Consider the following 23,491-nt stretch of genomic DNA (forward strand, 5'->3'; position numbering starts at 1 on the left):
ATACGTTCGTCCCGTTATACGGATCGATATTAGCAGCTGGCGGACCGTTATTAAGAACTGACATTACCGGTAGCAATTTACCGCGGCCAACCTCGAATGACTCCCAATCCAGCGCTTGTATAATGCCGAGCTGCTCGCCGTAACGAATATATTTCCGCAGTTTGCGACGTGACGAATTATATTTGGCGAATAGAAATTGTTAACGATTCTCCGGAGACTCGCACCACCGAACGTTCGACCGCGCGTTTAACGTTAAATGCGGTTTTTTGATTCGCGTTACGCGAAGTTTACCTCAATGAGAGACCTTTACACGCAGCAGATGAATACAATACCAAGTCGAGGGCGGCTACATTTATCTTTAAATCTACACGATAGAATTATAAACAATAAAAAATATATAGATATATATGATAAAATATGAAATAATAAAATGCGGATACTAAATTACGGTACCGAACTTTGCTATTAACTTTCGCGTTACATCTCTTTGCTGAAACGTTGAAGACATTTAGATCCCGCGCGAACTCCCCTTGCCATGATTCTTCAATTTTAATAAGCCTTATTAACTGGCTTATTATCGCTTGAGTCAAAGTTATCGATGACTAAGGTAAGACGCGACTGTTAATGACAAAGTTCAGTCGAGCAAACTTTTCTTCGTTGGAGATGCGAAAATTGAAAAAATGGGGAAAGTTCGATAATCTTGTCTTTTTATTATTTTCTGTGCATTAAGATCTACGCCGACATTTGTAAAAGTATACGAATCGTCTCGTAGCCGAAAACATTTTATATACTTATATATTTATTTTTATACATATATAAAATAGCGTAAAAATCAATATCTCACTGATATCAGTCAAGAGAGCGAGAATTTTAAAAATATATGATACTTCGCGTTATCCATTACTTGAAATAATTTTCTTCACGATAATTGACGTGAATGACAAGTAAGTGTATTTAAATAAAATTGTAATTTTAGACGTCATTTAAATTTAAACAAGTAACAGAACCGTCGAATATATCACCATTTAAATAATTGAAATAATTAATTAAGAAACGGAAAAATAGAATCGCTTCGTCCATCGTAGTTTCCTCATCTTAATCTAGGACAAAAGAAGCAATGTGTGTTACTGGAACGATTTAAACAGCGACAAATAAAGCAGCGCTGCATCTATTTTTTTACGCTATTGGAACAGTTAACGCGAGTAGACGCGAACTATTTTTATTGAACTTTGCAAAGAGCGTTTCGAATGGGCTTTTAATCGTTCGACGGAGAGTGTGTATGTGTGTGAGAAACGTATAATTAATTTTCACAAGTTTCCATCTCACAAAGTTTCGGCGCACGTTTCTAATTAAATCGAAGCCGCGAACGCGCGCAAAAAGTATTCGCGAATTAGTTTTCCAAAAAGGCATCCTTTAACAGCAACGTCCGAAAGTCGTCGTCGCTCTCGCGTGAAAATATCATTACACGCTTAATGAGATAAACACTACATCGCATGGGCTTCGGCCGGGTAATAGGATAACGATGAATGATATCGCGAACCTTAATAATGCGATGTTCGAAAGCGCGTGTAATGCAATGTATCTTGTAATGTAATCGCGACGCGATATCGCATTTACGGCAAATATTTGCTGATATATACATTGATCGAAAGCTCAACCGTTTCTGAGATATAAACATTTTTCTATATTAGCATCGTGATTGATTTACTGATTTCTACGTGTCGCATGCGACGTGAGAAGAAAATATTTTATCTAAATCTTTACCTCGATATTTGCAGAAGGTGTTTCACATGTCCTCCTTCCATTTCCATACACGCTTGGCATCTTCTTATAGAATCGCGAACTACCTAATCACCGAATAGATCCACCATTGCCGGGTGATGACAACTGACTGATAGCCGGTGAAATCTTCTGTTATGAAGTATGTATGGAAATTGAATGAGGATATACAGAACGCGGTTTATAAACATTGAGATAAACATCGCGACACGTAGAAGCCAGTAAGTCAATCATGATGTTAACATATAAGAATGTTTATATCGCAAAAACGATTGAGCTTTCGACCTATGTTTACTAAGGTCTTTTTACTCAGTATGGTGTGTCCTATTTACCATATAAATATTGAATGATTTTTTTTTGAACCTGTATAATCAACATATAAATTTTGAGTTGATACGCGCATATTGATACATGCGTCGCGTATTTAAAAAATTTCTTGGTACGAGAAAAGCCCATTTCCGCAAAATTCTCCTGAAATCCAATTATCAATGTTTTATTCAGCGCCTTGCCTATATATAGCTAAAGGATTAGTAGTACGTTTTAATGAGATAGGTATTGTTAGTGGAGAAAGAGTTCTCTCTCGGGTTTTAAATTATGCATCCGGCTCTCAAGATGGAAGTATTTTAAATCGCTATTTTTTCGAATTTGGTCATCAATATTCGTACATGTCGCTAATTACTGCATAATAAAATATATAACAACTCTATATTTAGTAGCTTCTTTTTGATATTTTAATTCTAAATAAACAATTACTGTTATTTTGTATTGTCTCAGATTGGAGAGTTATACATGAGGCGGTAACGAGAACTACTTATCGAGATTAAAATCTCTCGGTGAAAAATTTTAAAAAAGCGATAATAAAATCATATCTCGTGCTTTTAAATTGAATTAATGGAAATGTCACTGATTAATAGCATTAATACTAGATTTCAAGATGAGCGAGTATTTCACTGATTTTCAGTGAAAACATTTACAGTTTGCTCCTCCGCCTTATGTGCCATTTATTATGTGACCAGTAAAATTTCATTAAAAAATCAGTACTATAATAATAATCGTATATATTTGCAAGATGTAATTTTAAATTGCTATTTTTTGAAAAAAGTGATTATTCACTGCTTTTCAATGATAATACACTGATTTTATTTAGGGGAGTGATAGAGATTAATACCTCTTTTTATCTACTGCAATCCAACAGTAGATTTGCTGGGGTTAAATTCAGACACACACAATGGGAGAATCAATAAGGCATCGCGTTCAAATAACGACCAACGGTTGTCTAGAAGGTCCGGTGAGATTTATACGTGCGGCCAGGAGAAGAGAGATTTTACGTGAGGGTTCGGCCTATATTCACGATGCCGCGATCCGCCGCGGATAAATCGGCGTTTTAAACACGCGGGAAAAAAGCCGAGCGTGCCGCGCAAACAATCGATATAAAAACGTTTATATCTCAAAACGCGGTTACAAGTCCCAGGGGTCGTATTTCCCGCATTACGGAAATCCCCATCGGGGGGATATAATAAGACGCTGGTCATAAAGGAGAACGTGAGGTGTGCCCGAATGCCGTTAACGACGCATAGCATTCCCGAAAATCGCAAGGCCGCGCGACCGGAAAAGATTTAATAGCCGACCATTAATCTTACTTTAAACGGAGATAAACGGCTGCTATGCCGGATGACAAATTTTTGCCGATTAAAAAAGCCTCTTCTTTACTAATTCTCGATTCAGATCATAAGCAGCATCACAGTGTGCTTGTTAAACATTAAATCGCAACGGATACGACACCGAAAGCGATGTAAACGAAAAGACAAGAATTTTTCCCATCTTTTACAAAAAAAGAGTCAGGAGTTGTAACAGGAAATTAAAAGCATTAATATGAATTAGATAAAAAGAGACCAAAATATTTTAAAAATTCTCTCCAAACTATTACTATATATCCTTAATAGATTCATATATTTATATATATCGCACGTTATTTAATTAGCAGGTACAGAAACGGAATCAGTTGAGATAATAAATCTAGATATTTTGATGTGGCATCTCTCGAAATATATACTCGGTAATTGGTGAAATAAAATACTTTTCGGTTATTGAAACACAATAAGCTGAGCGTAAGCTGAGGTCCGAAATAATTATTGCTTTTCAAGCCGAGGGCGTGATCGAAATCATCAACGAAGACCATTAATTGCGCCAAGATAATGACGAGATTTATCACCGCCGACGTGACGCATGCACTCGAATTTCGTCTTGCACTTTAATGCACATCTGCAAAGGCTGTCGCGTTATGTACGTGTTTGCGCATCTTCCTCTTTCTTCGTCTTTTTACACCCGAGTCGTAGCCCCGGGGCGACCCACTTTCGAAACGGACCGTATCGCGTGAGAATAGAACGTCGTCTCTTGAGGGAAAGATATATTTCGTTATTATGAAAATAGAGCCGATCTTCTCAAAGGAGAGGATGTAAGAAGGAAGTAAGATCGACGCTGCAGCCGTTTCTGGAGCGGACGGGCGAGCGGTGAAAACACGAGCTGGCGCATTTCTGCGACATGCGTATCTCTTTTCGGAGACCACTCGAAAACTAAGTTCATGATTTATGTGATGCTTGAGGTTGTAAAAAAAAAAAGAAAGGGAAAGGGTGTCATCGAACGCGGATGAAAATATTCTGTGTGCAGTTGTACAGACGACATGGGTAAAAGGATTGCGCAAGTGAAAGATAATCGTGTAGTGAAAGAGTAATGTATATCAATCAAATGTGTAATGTCCTCCATATTTTTCAGCGGTGTTTCAACCGTATATATACATATACGTATGCCGTATCTATACATATATATACATTCCAGCTTTATCGAAATATATTTTACAGATTTTTTTTGACGCAAACACGCGAAGGCGATTTTTCTTATTAGTGTAAAAGAAGAAAATTAAAACCTTTATATTTTCAGAATAAAATAAATACCTTTATAATTATATCTCTCTAAAAAAAACTACACAAATTTGCCAAAATTGTGATTTGTTTCAAAAATACTTTTAGGTGATTGCCAAAAATGGAATGCTAAATATTAATATTCAGGAAGGAAAATAACCAATCATATTAAGAATAAGGGACATTTACCCTTTTACCATCAAAATTGCATTAAACGTTCTTGTTTTATGATATAACAAAATGTATTTTTCTTTCAAGAGAAAGTAATGCTGAACTTTTCTTAAGTACTCGCATATTCTTTTGAAATATGCAATTTGTAACAATAGGAATATGTCATAAAATTGTCGTCCAAATTAGCTTTTGAAAGGATATGTTACATAATTTTTGTGATATCAGAGAGAATTAAATTTTTATTTACATATCTAAATAATAATTAGGGGAGAGAAACCGTGTACAAATAAAAAAAACAGTATGTAGAGTGGCATTCTATATTAGCTATGCGAACAGAATTATGTAAAGCAAAAGCAAATATTTTCCTACGCTTTCCTACTCTGGTTGTGTGAGAATATATTTTACTTTGCGTGCGCAATATATGCTTCAAAATTCGTAGAGAAACGTGCAAATATATTATCAGTATTTTTCTACGTTATTTCAACGTACGTTATATATGTTATTAAAATGCCATTAGCGTCGGCATTTTATGCGCGTTTCCGGTGCAACCTTAATCCGTACCTTGCGTACGCGGGCCTTCCAATTTAGTCATATATATTATGTAGAATTATTCATGCGAAAAAAAACAGCAGACCGAAAAAGAAAGTTTGAAGCGTAAAATTTTATCTATACACACACGCGCAATTACTCGGAAAATGTACTTTCGTAAAAAAAACCAGCCAGTCGGTTTTCGCGAGCCAGTTAACTTCAAACGACCATGTTTGCCGTCGCGGGTTACACAGAAGGAAACTTCTCCGCTATCCGGAGCTACTAATTAAACTGCGGGGCGCACTTTAACGTTTAGCGGTGATTTGGTTTTTGTTCTTAAACCGCACAAGCCGCCCTCGCGATGCCACACGTTAAATACCGGTCAGGGATTCTCTTAAAATCTGGTTTTAATTCCTAATAGAAAAACGCGCATCTCTTTGCGTGTCTCGGGAATAAAAAGTAATATGCGTACGTTAATGTCGTAACGCAATGACTCCAGGCTAATAATGCGCCGTTTTTTTTTTTTTTTGGTTAATTTTTTTAGAAAATGTAATGAGAAAATATAGTTAATATTACTTAGACAAGAGAGAGAGGAAAGTGCACTCTTGTAATTTGTATAATAATGGTGTTTCTCAAGATATATATAACATTATTTTAATAATGTTTATATAATATCAAATAAGAAATACAATAAAAATATACGTGTATATACGTATAAAATATATATACGTATTAAATAATTAATCCTTTTTTAAGATAAGAAATTCAGTAAAACACGCGCATATTTTTATGACTTCTTGCAAATTAACTTATGAAAAAGCCTGAAAGAGAATTTAGATTTAACACGATATAATCAAATAAAAATCTAACTATTATATAAAAAAAAAACAATTTAAATAATCATGAATCTTACATAGAGATTGCAAATAATTTATATATATATTAATTTAATATATTAATTTAATATTTAATATATTAATTTAATATATATATAGGATGACAGTATGTTATCTACTGGAGTATTGAATCCCCGCAATCACGCCATAAAACACTAACTCCCTATAGTAATATTATTTATGTCACATTTTTTGATAACGAGAGAAACGATATTACTTAATTTGAAAATACCCGGATACTTTAATATTTTCTGTTAGCTGTATGCAGTAAAAAATAGAAATAAAGTATGTGTATATATATATAAACAATACTCTACTCTCGTATATCTCTCTAATTTAATATATATATATAGGATGTTCAAAAAAAACCATTGAATATTTATATAGTAGATAGGACACACCATACTAAATAAAAAAATCTTAGTGGGTTGAAAGCTCAACCATTTCTGAGCTATTTCTTATAATTTCTTATAATAATTTCTTATTTGATCATATCGTGTTAAATCTAAATTATTTATAAGATATCTTATAATCTGAGATATAAACATTTCGTATGTCAATCATAGCATCGTGATTGATTTACTGGTTTCTACATGTCGCGATGTTTACCTCAGTGTTTATAAACACGCGTTCTGAATGTCCTCATTCAATTTCTATACATACTTCATAACAGAAAATTTCACCGGCAATCAGTCAGTTGTCATCAACCGGCGATTGCGGATCTTTGCGGAGTTCGCGATTCTGTAAGAAAAATTCTGTAATTATTGAAATAAAATTTATTTAAATAGATTATCTTCTTCTCACATCGTATGCGACATGTAAAAATCAGTAAGCGATTGTAATTGAGATACTGCGCGATATATGTGGAATGTCGTCGAGTCTCCCCATCTGATTAATAAGATTATGGCATATAAATAGCGCGTTATACTGCGTACTGAAGATTGATGCCGAATTTTAGCAGCATATATCGCTGTCATATTGTATTATACATACATTATACGCTATACGTATATACGTTATACATTGTATGTTATTATTCGCCTTGTTGTAATTCGAGTGAGCAGACAGTGGTTATTCCATGTGTCGTCGAGTTACATTTCGAAATACGATCATTGTCTACGAACGATAGTGATTTATTGAAACATATATGATTTATTTAATCGATATTTATCGCGCAATTTTTAAATATCAAATGAATAGAGTAACACTTTGCGTGATTATAAATTTTTACGTCATTTTCTCGATATAATAAAGTGGTCGTCACATACACACACACAAACACACATTCTGCCGATTAGATTATCATAATTAGTGTCTTCGCAAATGAGTACTGCTATGAAGAAGCAACAAAGAATGAGCAAGAAAGGAAATGAAGGTCCAGGAAGGATCGAGAAATATGGGGTAAGTTACTTATAACTTATCTAATTTAATAATTGTTACTTTGTCTCTCTCTCTCTCTCTCTCTCTCTCTCTCTCTCTCTCTTTTGTAAAATTAATTGCTCGTTTATCTTCATAATAGATAGATGTAAACATTTTACATCTTATCATACGCGATATAATGTGTGTGCAACATATATTAATTATATATATATATATATATAATTTTATATGATAAAATATTTTATTTATAATGAAATACCTATAATAAAATGTATATTTTCGAAAGACTTTTTTTCTCTCTACTCACTATCTAGACACGTCTCTCGCTATTTATTTACCTTTCTCGAGCCAAGGAAAAGTCCCTTATACAACAGTGACAGTGTAACATGTCGAGTGATTTCACGCTCCTTCAGGTATGAACGAGGTCGCAAGGATAAATTAACATGCGACATAAAAAGACATTGGAAAAAATATGATAAAAAAATCCGTCCAGCAAAAATAACAATGACAAGTGAAAATTTCTCTTGCACTATGTAGGTGCGGAAACGTAAAATACTACATATATTTGGCGAGATAATACAAGAACGGTCTGTGAAGTCGTCAGGGGAAATTTTCTCATACATCTGCGGATTGCACATCATTCGTATGTTTCACGATCCTTGCATGCAAGATTCTTCTCTCTCTCTCTCTCTCTCTCTCTCTCTCTCTTCCTTTCGCCTCCTCTCCTCCCTCTTTCTCTACACGAATCAAATTTTTGACGTGACAGAAATAAGAAAATTTTGCGGTTCGATTGAATATATGCATTGTAATACTTATACTACACATAAGATACATTAAAATATACATACTATACTTGAAATTATTATGTCCGTTTTTATACGTCTGCTCTCTCTCTTCAGTTTCCTTCATAAAATATTGATTATTTTGATTTATTATATTTTAATTTCACCGTCTATACGTGGCGCAAATTCAGCGAGGAAAGAAATTAAATAAATAATATAATATACAGATCTCGCGAATTTTTCGCAATATGTTTGCTGCATGTTCAAATATTTAACGAGAATGAAATTTTATGACAATATAATTGTGTATTCATGAAACGGTAATATCGAATCGATTGTTATTAACGAAGCTTATAGGGAGATTAAGTTCAAATCAGCACATTAACGGAATTCCACTTGTATACAATAATTGAATCGAATCAAAACGTGGATCGAAAGTATCGTCGATATTGACACGACGTTTCGGTTACTCTCGCTAATTGCTACCTATATTTAGGTATGGCGGAGGACCTCGTTAAAGCCACAAAGTCGACCGACACGGAATGGACGACCGGCCGGCAAAGCGAGAGAGAAAGAGGCAAAAGAGAAAGAGAGAGAGAGAGAGAGAGAATGCGTGTGATGTGTGTGTGTGTGTGTGTGTCAAACGTTTTCCTCGTAATTATAAAAGCAAAGTGTAGCCGACACGGTCGCGCGACAGTTTTATCTTCCAGCCTCTTTATCGTTCATATATCAATTTGTGATTCAAAGCTTACAACGATCGTGCACACACAAAGAGAAACAATTTTTTTTTCTAGCTCCTCCTCCTCTTTTACCCATCCTCCCTCTTTCTGGCAACTCGCCGAACTTGATCGAGCGCTACTATACAACACGGTATAAGCGGAATAAAAAATCGACGATAGACGATTTAAATTTCAATGTAAACCGCTCGCGGTTTCTTTCTTATTCGCCGTCATGATACGAATGCCGGCGTATTGTGCAATTGATCGATCGATATGCTCTCGTAACCTCTCCGGCACGCCGGAAAACGTTATATTTTTACAAATCTCCAGGATCGATGGCAAGACCATTAAAAGATTCATTGAAATCCTCGCGTCTCGGGAGTTCGTGCGCATTCCATCGCGATACGCACAGCATTAAACGAGAAATACAGGCTGCTTTTTTAATTTCGCGAAACTAAAATATAATCGTTGAACGACTATGCTTATATAAATAATCTTTCGATCTTATCGTCGCAGATTCGTTGATTTTAAATTGACGCCTTTTAAATTGCTTCGATTATCCCTTTGATCTATTCCACTGCTTTAGGAAATATACGCTTATCCAAAAAGTACAAAGTAAACTTTCGAGAAGAGTGCATCGCGTAAATTCATAAAAAGATATATATGTATAGCGGATATATACAGCGGATATTTATAAAGTTAATATCTCCTTTTAAAGATTTCGATATAATTAAGAGCGGATTCTGGTTTTTCGTCAAAGAGTTTTTAATAAATTTCTAATAAATCAGAAATATTCTATAAGTTTTAAACAGATTTTTATATAAAATCAATTTAATATAAAAAATAAGCGTGTAGATATGTGTAAAAAAACTGATAAAAATAATTTTTTTATTTCAATGATAAATCGAAAAACTTCAGTCATAATACTTTTTAATAAAACTTTTAAGACGCTATCTGTAATTCTCGAGAAATTGCAAGAAAAACCAGAACTCGATTACATCAAAATCTTGAAAAATGAGATACTAACTTTGCAAAGGTCAGCGAGACGCAATCAGACGTCGGGCTCTAAATACGCTTAAGGATTACTCGTGGCCATTTAAATCGGAAGGGGAAATGACTTTCCGGTGGAAATACTAAATACTTGGCGAGCTCTGAATCGAAAGCAACATTGAAGAACCGCGGCGGAAAACGGCGTCTCCTTCTCCTCTTTTCGTCAGGCGGGGTGTTCCTGATGCTGTATATTTTACGCGGTTAGAGTTTCGTGTTGAAGCCAGGTTAAGAACTGAACCCTGACCTATACTCCGACTAAAGCCAGAGTTCGTTTCGACGCGAGTCTGCTTGCCGACTGAAATATTCAGTCCATTCGTCCGTTCCAACTCCCTCTTTCTATCTCTCTTTCCCATGGCCACCCTCATCCTCTTCGTGTATTCCTCCCTACCCTCCTCTCGACTCTCCTCTTTACACGTTCACATGCACCCGTACTCAAAGAGCTGCCCACGCGGACGCCCACACACGTATCCACATTGCACGTCCCTGTACCGTTGTCACTAATCCTTTGGGCAACAAAGAGAAAGAGAACAACAGGGGAGAGAGATAACATACGATCGTTAATAGGAGCAAAAGGGTCGGTCAATTGTTCGCAAATTGAGAAAAATTCTGTTGCCGCCGATGCGACTCGACAGTTAACGATAAAGATTTATAGCTCGTTTTAAACGACATCGTACATATGTACGTCTTATATAAAACCAGGATTAGAGTGTCCAATGAAATTTTTATCTAATCTCTTTTAAGAATTTGAAAAATTAATCTTTAAAATGACGACTAATTTATTTTTGACGATATCATATAATTCTTACGTAAAATCAGGATTGAAATATCTAATGTAATTTTCATCTAATCTATTTCTCTTAAGAGCTTGAAACAAATTCATCTCAGAATGGAGAAAATTAAATTTGTATATAAACCCAATTTAATCGCGGATTTGTTATTCTGATTTCTTTGAAAATAACAACTTTCACATATAATGCATTATAGATTAGAGATGACATTATAGATTATTATAAATGAAATATAACTTAAAATATACTCACAATCCAACAACATAAATAAAAATCGATGAAAGACACGCATAAGAGGCATGCATTACCAAAGTGTCGCGCTTTTCCTATAAATGTCTAAGGCTCTCTCTATCTCTCTTCTCCCTCGCGGTTCAACTAGCGTCATGCGGTTTCATGAAAGTTACGGTTTGGACGTGACGGCTGAAATATTTGATTTTTATTGTAGAGATTTACGTGTGTAACTGGGTGAAATGTTACTATCGCGCGTTCCAACAATTCTCGTGAGTTTGTAAACCGCTCGTTGACGGGACGCACCATAAACATATCAATTGCAGTTAACGCTCTGTTTGCTACAGCGAGATTGCTGGCATCCACTTGAAGGTCGAAACGTTTATGATAAAATCGAAAACGCGAGCGTAACGTACGTATAACATAACAGAGTCCTATAAAAAATGCAAAAATTATACATATTTTACGGAATCGAAAATTGACGGTTGGCGTTATTGAACGAGATTATTCAAAGTATAAGCCGTCGTTTTGACGTGTTTTCGCACATATATGAATCTGCAAAACGCGCATAATTATCTTTTCATGTTAAGCGTATTAACCAACGTGTTTTTTTTTTCTTTTCTGTCAATATGTACAGCAAATATTCAAAGCAAATAGACGCGCGAAGTTTGTAACGCGCATCCTTCCGCCATCATGTGCGCGATGATTTTACGAAAACGTTTCTCGCGAAACAGCCAGCGGAGAGAGGATTTAATTTTTTTCCCGTCAAAAATATTTAATTTTTCCGGCGCGACGAAATTTATTTAAAATGGAATATCGCGACCGTACATGCGGCGCGAGCATATATGTTGCGCTCGCGAATAACTAATCCTACGGTTGATGCAATAGCACAGTCGTAAAAAAGGGACCATACGAAACATACGGAGAAAGAGAGAGAGAGAGAGAGAGAGAGAGAGAGAGAGAGGAGGCAGAACGAGACGAGCAAAGCGTACAGATAAAATTGAAGGAAAACGAAGGACTGGGATTATGCAGAACGCGAGAGAAAAAAGAAGAAAAGAGAGAGATAAATGCTAATCTTTCGACTCGTCATTCATTGCATTCAGTGACGAAATCTAGCGAACTCTACAACACTTTAAACGCGCGTGCTATATCGCGTACGAAGCCTCTTCTACATTCCATCATAAAAAATGTAAGGGATATAACGAAGGAGCAAAAAATAGGGATTAACAAATATCAACGCGCTTGTAACAAAACAAACAATAAAGATGCATGTAAAATGGCGAAATTGAATGTTTTAGTAACTTTGAAGCAAATTATTTTTATTCTGAATAAAGCGTGAGTTTTTTATTTATTTCTATATTTTTTAGAGCAAATCACGAATTTTATTTGTATTCTCTCTTGACGCGATTTACGACGAATTTTTCAGAATTTCGAGACACCGAGGAGTAACTTGAAAAAGAGAGGAATGCTTCCAAGATATATGAATTTATCTTCCTCGTAAAGAATGCACTTCTCCGTAAAGCACGTTACAATTGCAGGTGCACAAATCTACCTCGATTAAATATGCTCACGTGTATGTATATATATGTGTGTGTGTGTGTGTGTGTGTATATGTTGAGTGCCTCGTTACAATATTAGAACGCGCGCGGCTAACATCGATTTGCCTATGTGTTACCGCTCGTGCCGATCGATTTTACGTCCAGTTAGCTGATTTCGACTACCGTTGAATCCGATAATGCTACCCATTGACGGGCGATTACGCCGAACGTGTCTTTGCCACGAGCGCAATTATTCAAATGAGATTATAGAAATACACGATTGCGAATGGAAGAGAACTAATTGATGGATTAGATTTAATCTTTTATATTATATTTATTTTATCGGGAAAAAGAAATATCGTTGCGTTGTACGTATATACAAAAAATCTTAACTTGAAACTTCGCAGAAGATATTAAGTATGGAATGCAGAACGCGGATAAATTGTTCCTGAAAGGGGAGAATTGTGATTCAGATTATCCAAACAATTTCGCGCTTCATTTATGCGTCAAAAGTTTTGACGCATTGAATTACAGCAGCTTGAACAACTCGTCGCTTACAGTTTGTGTCTTTGCGGTCCGGTTCGATATGTCGTATATATCGTTGCGATTGACGGACGACCGCAACAGCATCGCCGCAATCGCTAAATGCAAAACCGATGGGTGCTCCAGTTTCATTCCGCGAAATTCGGGACCCCTATGGTTAATCGGTTTTGACATACAAATTACAGCTGACGCGACGCGACGGTGTCGCGATTCTTCTTTGCAGGAACCTCGATATTACGTAAATGAAGCGCTCAAACTCCGTGAAGTGACGGCGGGACATGAAGATGACATAACAACGGATTCGATTCGGTAAACACGGATACGTAGGTGGATGTTGAGTATTCAAAGAGCTCGCGTTAACCGCATCGATTCGATAATAATAGATAACGGTAAAATAATTAAAAATGCGAAATTTCCCCCGCTAGTTTCGACTCGTATCCGAATAAAAAAAATTGTAATTTAAGAAATTACGCTGATATACATTTTATTCCGATTTAAGCATTCACATGTGTCAGTTTAATGCATAAATATTACGATATTAAATTGCATGTATTTAATATTTGTGATATTTGATTTATAATTCATTTTAAAATTTTTTAAAATATTTGTAATAAATTATAATATATATCTTAATATATTTACATATTAAATATTGCTGAATTCATTTAATCGTAAAATGCTAATTTTCAATCCTTCAATATTACAATTAATGTGATATTAATATAGAACATAATAGAAATATAAGTCGAATTTCAATATATATCTGTAAAAGTTAAGATATTAAACTTATTATTTACATGAAAAATCAAGAAACAATAAGTATATAATATTTAAAAAAAATGGAATATTTTGAAAATACATATTCCGAAAATTTTACTAAAGAAAAAAGATGCTTATTTTTCGACAAAGAATACAAAGTAGTACCGCTCTGTATCTATTTATATGGGAGAACCTGTATATATTTCATAACTATGTGCCAATAGTTTATGTCCAATTCGCGTTATTGCCCGCTTTCTCATCCCTTCGAATAGGCTGATACCCTAACCGAGGGTATAACCAATCGGAAGACGCATAGCTAAGAATTTCAAGTACGGACAGTTGAACCGTTTGTCCTCTTACAGGTCAAGAGATCTGTCGTCGTCGTCATTCAAGTTGCTATCGGCGCAGTGACCGTCGCGAAAGTTCTTCAGGGACGGAAGGAAACGAGCGGTCGAGAGACGAATCCGAAGTCACTCCTGAAGAGGAACGAGCCTCGAGGGGTACGCCGGAATATTTGACAACATGTTTCCCTAGACGGTCGTCTGAGAGGAATCTTGCCAAGATAGATATGTACGTGCATACGTGTATACGTCTTAAGATTCGCCGTTATCCTGCTCTAGCGAGCTCGTTTCGTAGCATAAATATAAATATAATATATAAAAATTTCACGCGTGTGATGGAATTAAAGCGACCGTTTCTATTCTATACCGTTGTTAAGAATGAACGTTCATCCAGTTATTTTGTTCGCTCGATAAGATGATCAGAACTTACGACATCGCTTACAATCAGATCGAATATAAAAGAAAAGCGTGAGTGCACCTCTATTAGTTGGATCTAACTCTTATACAAGTTAAGCTCGACAAATTAACATTTGCTTGAAAGAGAAACAGCTAGAAAAAAAAGTCGCAGAATTTATATAACAACATCACCGACTTCCAGAGGGCTTGATGAAAGCTAATCGACGGGTTAAAAGTTTACGAACATTTTGCGCGCAGTGGCAAAAAAAAAAAAAAAAATTTCGGGCGATGCCTCTCGGTCGACGTCACTCTAAATCGCCCGACGCATTTTTCACGAGATGTGCCTTTCAAGCGTCAGCACGAATTCCCTCGCGTTTCGCGAAGCATACCAACGGAGAGTACTAATATCTCCGTCAACTAGCATCATTCTAACGTTGGATTTTTTCGCGAAAAGGTTTTGTTCGACGGGTCAAAAGTTTGGGAAAAAACGAAAAAATACGATTAGTGACTCGACTACGCCATCGATCTTACCGTGATGGAGGTATGTTATTAAGCGTTATAATATAATAACAGATTATAACCGATTACTATTATTAAACAATAATGTTTTTGGGAAGCTTATAATTTTAGTTTATAATCTACTGATATACTTTGGAATGCTCGTACAACCACGTTTACAGAGGCGTTAGTATGTGTTCTTTATAAGCACTTGAATGTAATATATAATGGCGACAGCTATATAATGACGACGAAGTTGTGAGAGTTAACGGGACGATAGACACTAGTACTCTCCTATCCTTACCGGAAGCGGAACGCATTCACCGTGCCAATCCAACGTTCTTGAAGCACGATAAGCACGTTGCTTTAGAACCGCGAAATAGCTTAAGCTACGCGAGCAAAGATATAAATACCGGAAGACCCTCTGTCTAAAGCGCAATTAGCTAAGTTGGGATGGGAGCAGCATCCCGCCAACTTAAGCCGGCTGTTCTTGGAGAGGATTTGGCCGTTTCGCTGTCCGAAATAATAGCCCGCGATGATACATACATAACTGCGAGAGGCGCGCACGTCAAAGTGCGTGAAAATTCATCAATCGTTGCGACGATAAAATGCGAGAAATGCGTGGAACTGCAATGCGGAGAGAGAACGGAGCGGGCTTTCTTTCTTTCGTAAAAAGACAAAATTCGACGCGATTGCAAGTTGATACAATATGTGTTTCAGTACGGCACGAGATTCGATTAGTATTTTTCTCGTCTCGATTTTGGTAAATATATAGTTTTTAATTTTACTTCGGCAAGACATCATCTCACTTGACTATCTCAAAGATAATCTATCCTAAACCGTTATCTCGACACGTTAAATCGGAACACTCGATGTGTTAATGTGCTCGTAATAAGATAACGACGTTTCTAACGTCTTAAACATGGAAATAATTGCTAGCATATATACAAAACAGAAATGCTTAATGACTTGTACGCAATACGCATAGTATTTTCAAGGATCGAAGTCGGCGCGGATTCAGATCTTGATGCTACGAACACTCGAGAATTATCTTTATATTTATTCGCGATGATAGATTGCCGCAAGAAATGTCTCTCTCCGTATCTGCAACATCAAAATTGTTGCATTTCCACACGCGTACCCTGCGATTTGACACAGGTAAAAAAAAAATATTTTTACCTCCTATAAATATTCGCTTCAAATATGTTTGCGCAAATATCTGCACTAGCTCTATCTTAATTACAATCGTCGTTTACACACGCAAATTGGCGGAGTTTTAACATATGTATATAAAAGAGAGAAAACGAGAGAGAGAGAGAAAAAGGCGCCCTATATATAAGGAATAAATTTTGCACGCAACATTTCACGTAATCTCGGTATTTTTATATTTGTTTCGTACCGCGTTTGCCACGCGCGTTTCGCGCAAAAGATTTGGTCCTTATCGGGAGTTATACACATCGTGCGCGTTGAATCTTACATGTCGTTGGAACTGCTTCCGTGTATTATCCAGAAGGAAGAGGCACTTTCGTACGGTGTTACATAGGGGAAACTGTCAAGCCGCGCGCTTTCAAAATTTCAAATAAAATGCGCATTTTCGATAACCGTGTGTTATGTGTGTGTGTATGTATGTGTCCGAGCGTTCCAAAGGAACATTACGCGATATGTAGATTTTATATCGCGCGTTGCATAAAGAGAGAACGAGATACGAGGTATGTATAAAATCGAATGTATATAATCGACGATAGCGCAACAGTACGCGTGAATTGACGCGATTGTACAAAGTGAGAAGAATGAATTAAATTGAGCGAAACGATCGGAGTCGCGATATGAGTCGAACTATATCAAGAGAATTAATTCGTTTTGCTTGAGGTCGTTAATGCGGGATGGCTTAATGCCAGTCGTGTGTCCCGTACACGTTCCGCGAATCCCGGAGTTATCAACTCCCAAAGTCGCTTGCTCGAATTCCAGTCCAACGTGCGTTAAAGCCGGAAGATCTCGTCGTGTCCTTATCTTATAACCGAACTTGTCGGCAAATGGAATGCAACACATCTAGATGGTATCTGTTGCGAACCACCGCGCTCGCATCCGCTCGTCGTCCATAAACTTGCAGCGATATTCGCCGAGAAAGCATTCTCCTCCTTTAAAACTATCGGATAATCAAGTTCTACTGTTATGCTTGTTGGATCTACGCTCGATATGTTACTCTACGCAACGATGCTTTTATCGCGTGTCGTTAATATTTTAATTTACGAAGAGGTTTTACCTTTTACATTTTCCCCATTTTATATCCATTATTAAAAAATTGCTGAATTTATCAGTCTGATCGTATCTATTGATCGAATCTTCCGCTATCTACGTTAACAGAAGAAACTGTTTAAAACTAATGATTATATCTGTTTCAAACAAATTCTGTTTCAATCAAATTCATTAAATGAATTATATATTGATGGCAAAATAAATTTTGTCGATGCGATTGCTTTGATAACTAAATAATCGTTATATGAATGCGCTTTTTACTCGATTTGTGATGTATGTTAAAACAAATTTTGTTCATCGGAGCATTTCTTTGCCAATTAAATATCTCCTATCAAGATATAATATATGACAATCTCAATCTCTGAAATATCGTCGATGTGTTATCGCCTGTAAACCAATTTTTATTCGTCGAGCTACAGTCAAGTTTGAAGTAAAATCGTATTTCTTTTACGCAACGACACCGACTCTCGCTCTGAATTCAAATCATAAAGTTCGTGAGAAACGGCCACCTCTCTCGTAAGCGCCGAGCAAACGATTGCTCGTGAACCGCGGGCGCAGCAACGGCGCTCAATTTGGAAATTGGTGTCCATTGGAATTGGAAATGAAATTTCGTAGACGTACAGATGCGGAGTGGCAAATAGGGTTGCAACACAGGTTACATCCGTAAAGCGCGGGAAATGTACCGTGTGCACGGCGTGCGCCATCGATCTCGCGGGAACCGATTTATGTTTACGAGTCCACGGTGAAGCGAATGTAAGGAGAAAAAAACTCCCGTGTATTTCTTTTCATTGTTATTGTAGCTGTATAAAAATTCATCTGGAATAGATGTTTTAGCAGCAGAATAAATATAAGCCGTATGAATAATAATCATAAAGAAATATTATCCTAATAAAAACATTATATAACATTTATGTTAGCATCCTCTTAAAAGAAAATAATTATTAATTTCAATTAATTAATTAATTTCAATTATTTTCGCAAAGTACACAGATATCAAATATTGTATTAATACAATAAGATTACCTCAGGATCCTTTTTTTATTAAAAAAGATATATTTAAAACGACTCTATATTACTCTTTTTAAAATAAACATCTACGTTGGAATGAATTTTATGAGAGAGTTCTCTCTCTCTCTCTCTCTCTCTCTCTCTCTCTTTCTCACTCACATCGCGGAGTTACAGATGTTGATGCCGTACTTCCGGAGCGTGCAACAGACAAAAGTGAGAAACTCTCCCGAGGCAATCTTACAGTCAAACATCTCTGTTCGCACCCGCGAATATAGCGGGGTTTAATCAGAGTAAAGTGTGCGGCGAGAAAAGTCGTCAGCTTCTGATATTTCGCCGTGATTTACCTATCTTCCGAGCGATAAAAAGCCTCGGCCTCGGAAGTCGGTATATGATGCATAGTGTTAATAATGTTCGTTCTCTCTTTCCTACTCACTCTCTTACTTTCTTCATCTCTCGTCCTCGCCAAGCTTCTCCACTTTTTCCAGTCGCCCGACGCGTCTCTCTCCATGCACTCCACGTTTCCCTCGGTCTCATTTCCTTCCCGACGGGGCCTCTTCTCTCAATCCAGATTGGAGTATATGTGTTATGCTGGAAAAATACGTATATACATAAATATATACTCTAAGAGCTGCTGAGAATCTGTACTTAATCGTACATAAGATCTTAAGGTACATTCTTAATACATATGCACGGTTTCGAAGGCTGTTCAGTGTTTTATGTATTTTTTCTTACGGCACTCTCTCTTTGCCAGCGCTTTGGATGAATTTATCTCTTCCAAGTAATCTTCGGACTAATCTAAAAAGCTATTTCCCTCTGTAGTATACCTGAATTATTTTTAAAAATCATTTTTCTGTTATTTTACTTTTCGCATCTTTCTTTTCCATCAATTTTATGTAATTTAATATTTAGATATTAACATTGAAAAACCGTTAATGCCGTTCATATTAGACATAATCGAATTTATTGTCAATATCTTGTGATAGGAGAAGCGTCAATACACTCGAGGTTTATTTTTCGATATCATCTTGAAGGGAAAAGAATTGCGATGAAGATGAATCGACGGAATAAAAATGCATAACTGTAGGTTTTTCTATCGGTTAAAGAATTAAATAGAAAAATCCATCGTCACGTATAAAAGAACGTGTCGATCTCAGAGAATCGTGCGATCGATGCTAAGTACATTCTCACTGGTCAATTCCGAATTTCCCATTATACTCGAAATAGGATCGGGTAAAATGGCGACCGATAAATTAACGACGTATAATATCGCGCACATTATGCCGTTATAAAGATAATTGCGGTCAACAATGCGAATGCAAGTATAATGAAATTTACACACAATCCGGGGCAAACGGTATTAATGGTACAAATGATATTGTTACATTATCCGATACATGCTTAACCGAAGCTCGTTCATGAAATATCAGTGATGTTATACATACATGTACGCATGCACGCAGAACTATTCAAGGATCACGTTATGCGTTTCTAAAGACTACCATTGCGAATGGTTTAATCCTTCGAAATGTGTATTGAATAGCGTATTATATTTAAAAAATTACCATAATAAAATAAACCGCTATCATATCCTCTCTTTCTCTCTTTCTCTTTTTCTCTTTTTATCTCTTTGTTTCTCATTCACTTATAATTAATAATCTCTGATAATTAATTTGGACTGCGATTTATGACATATTGTATCTGTAACACGCTAGCAATCCTTTTACCTTTTAATATTCTGTTATGATTATTACATCTGTTCTATTTTTTTATTATTATTTTATCGTTCCATTTTTTTATTATTATTTTATTTAGCATTTAATCAGAAGACACACACGCCTGATCTGAGAAATGTAAGAGAACCGAATTGATAATCGTCGAACCTGCGCGTCGTATCGAAAAATTAACGTTTGCTACGAATACTCGAAAACGCAAGTAGACATCCGCGCGATGAGATTCAGATTCGTATGCGTTAGATTCATACGATCTTGACGTCACGACGATTGGCGATCGCGATAACGCCGCACGTCTCGCGCGGATGTGCGCATCCTGTCTTCCTGGGTGCAGCTGGTGTATATATGCACGCGGCCGAATCATAATGGTATATACGCCGTTGTGTGTGTATGTGATATGAGGCGATATCTCCCTTTCACTCTCCACCGTCCGGAGACGGCGACACAAGACAACGCGGTCGCTAACAGACCTAAACACAACGGTGGTCCTTATCGTATTCCTGTCACCTATCGCCAGTCTGCACCCGTTGCAGCACATTAGAACGTGTCGTCTTCGTCGCGTAAGCACGTCGCATTCCAACGCCATTCTAGTCGGAGGATAAGAAAGTTATCGAGCATTTATACATCGACATTTTGAACATCGCTTATAAATGCGTCAAAAGTTCTTCGAAATGCGTTCATCTTATTTTGCGATAACTAAACTGTTATATTTTTTTGGATATTAAAATTCTCGCCAGAATCATAAAATATTTTATCGCGAAGCATTAAGAAATAATAATGATAATAAATTGTAAAATGTTAATCTCAAATCTTTTATCGTGCGTGATACTCTACCGAATTGTTCTATTCATAAATAATTACGCATTACATTGAAAATGTACACATTAAATTGAAAATTTGAAGCGGTTTTGCGGTTTTAAAATGAGCTTACCTTTGCAAGATAGAAGTAGTCTCGGTAAAATAACGAATTGTATGTTCCTTGGCTCGAAAATCGATATCTTCCTTTTTCGCGTACTTGCGACGGCGAATTTTATGATATCTCGGCACAATTTCTCGGTGATGTGCACTCCTGTTGATTTACTATAACACAAAAATAACACATTAGTCTCTCTGAAAGCTGGCATTTTAAAAAAGTACCATCAAAATAATATAATGAGAATAAATTATAAAGCGTTAATTTCAATAAATGATCTTTAATCGATTTTCTAGCGAATTATTCTATTTATACATAATACATATCAAATTGAAAAACCGGAGCGGTTTATTCTTTAATTAGGGAAAAAGCGGGTCTGCTGTTTTAAAATGGGCTTACCTTTGCAAGATAGAATACTTCGGTCGCATGACAAATTGTATCTTTATTCGCTCGAAAATCGACCTTCCCTCGCCTTTCTTTCTCGCGCACTCACGATGACGAATTTGTACGATATCTCGACACAATTTTTCAGTGATTTGCACTCCTTGATTTACTGTAATACGAAAATAATACGCACGATGAGATAACGCAACACAAAGACCGCGACGATGCGCCGAAAAGTGACCGTTGCATTGCCACTAAATTCAAAGTGAGACGCTAGCGCGACAATTTTTGTATGGTGGCGCCATCTCTACTTAAAAAAAGATTCTCATATATCAAGATACAGAAAGACGCGCCGTGACTAATTAGCTAACTCTGCTGTATTATGACAATTTTTTTATAAGAAACGTTACATTAAAAGATAAGATTTAAAGTTATAGCTGGTACTGTAAGATAGCTAGAGAAGCGTCAGTTTCTCATAAAAATATGATATATGAAAGATTAGTCTTTCTGAACGCTGGCCTTTTAAAAAATATGCCATCAAAATAAAATATGAGAATAAATTATAAAGCATTAATTTCAATAAATGATCTTTAATCGATTTTCTAGCGAATCATTCTATTTATACATAATACATATCAAATTGGAAAATCGGAGCGGTTTATTCTTTAATAAAGAAAAAAAGCGAGTCTGCGGTTTTAAGATGGGCTTACCTTTGCAAGATAGAACACTTCGGTCGCATAACAAATTGTATCTTCATTCGCTCGAAAATCGACCTTCCTTCGCCTTTCTTTCTCGCGCACTCACGATGGCGAATTTGTACGATATCTCGATATAATTTGTCGGTGATTTGCACTCCTTGATTTACTGTAATACAAAAATAACACGCACGATGAAATAAACGCAACATAAACCGCGACGATGCGCCGAAAAGTGACCATTGCAATGCCGCTAAATTCAAAGTGACGCCAGCGCGGCGATTTTTGTATGATGGCGCCATCTCTACTGGAAAAAAGGTTCTCATATATCAAGATACAGAAAGACGCACCATGACTAATTCTGCTAACTCTGCTATATTATGAGAATTTTCTATAAACGTTACATTAAAAGATAAGATTTAAAGTTATAGCTGTTACTGTGAAATAGCTGGAAAGCATCAGCTTTCCGTAAAAATGTGATATGTGAAAGATTAGTCTCTCTGGCATTTTAAAAAATATGCCATCAAAATAAAATATGAAAATAAATTATAAGGCGCTAATTTCAATAAATGATATTTAATCGATGCTCTAGCTAATTGTTCTATTTATACATAATACATATCAAATTGGAAAATTGGAACGGTTTATTCTTTAAAGAGGAAAATGGTTCTGCGGTTTTAAAATGGGCCTTACCTTTGCGAGATAGAATCTCGGTCGTATAACAAATTGTATGTTTCTTGGCTCGAAAATCGACGCTTTCCTTCGATTTTCTTTTTCGTGACGATGAAATCGATGATATCTCGGCACAATTACTCGGTGATTTGTACTTTTTAATTTACTATAACACGATAATAACATGAGCGACAATAAACGCAACAACGAAGACAATAAATGCAACGTGCCGAATTCAAGGAAGGGTACCGTTGTAGTGCCGCTAAATTCAAAATGACGTTAACGCGGCAATTTTTGTATGGTGGCGTCATCTCTATTTGAAAAAACGTTCTCATATATCAATTACATAAATTGTCGATAACAAAACGTTACCGATAATGAAGAAAAATGTACATAAATAAAATCGAGATGCGCAATGACTGATTAGCTAAACTTGTATTACGAGGATTTTCTTTAAGAAAATTAGATTAAAAAATATATTTAAAATTATGGCTGGTACTATGAGACAGCTGGAGGAGC

At 36.2% G+C, this 23,491-nt stretch overlaps 1 protein-coding gene and 1 long non-coding RNA gene across 3 annotated transcripts in view; one reads left to right on the forward strand and one right to left on the reverse strand.

Moving 5' to 3' along the window:
* Positions 1–18,612: 18,612 nt before the first annotated feature.
* On the reverse strand, positions 18,613–21,868 carry LOC115244847. The gene is made up of 3 exons (XR_003885440.1): positions 21,621–21,868; positions 21,240–21,388; positions 18,613–19,166 (listed from the first exon to the last, which is right to left on the reverse strand). It is a non-coding gene; the product is annotated as an uncharacterized LOC115244847 (long non-coding RNA).
* Positions 21,869–23,361: 1,493 nt separating this feature from the next.
* The window catches only part of LOC115244834 (anaphase-promoting complex subunit 4), a 3,575-nt gene continuing 3,445 nt past the window's right edge, over positions 23,362–23,491 (forward strand). Inside the window, exon 1 of one of the 2 annotated variants that reach the window (XM_029822823.1) lies at positions 23,362–23,487. In XM_029822823.1, coding sequence (XP_029678683.1) covers positions 23,461–23,487 — 27 coding nt within the window. In that variant the 5' untranslated portion in view covers positions 23,362–23,460. The other variant, XM_029822824.1, reaches the window with a different exon arrangement.

Source organism: Formica exsecta, unplaced genomic scaffold, assembly GCF_003651465.1.
Source record: "Formica exsecta isolate Colony F162 unplaced genomic scaffold, ASM365146v1 scaffold871, whole genome shotgun sequence".
Taxonomy (NCBI): domain Eukaryota; kingdom Metazoa; phylum Arthropoda; class Insecta; order Hymenoptera; family Formicidae; genus Formica; species Formica exsecta.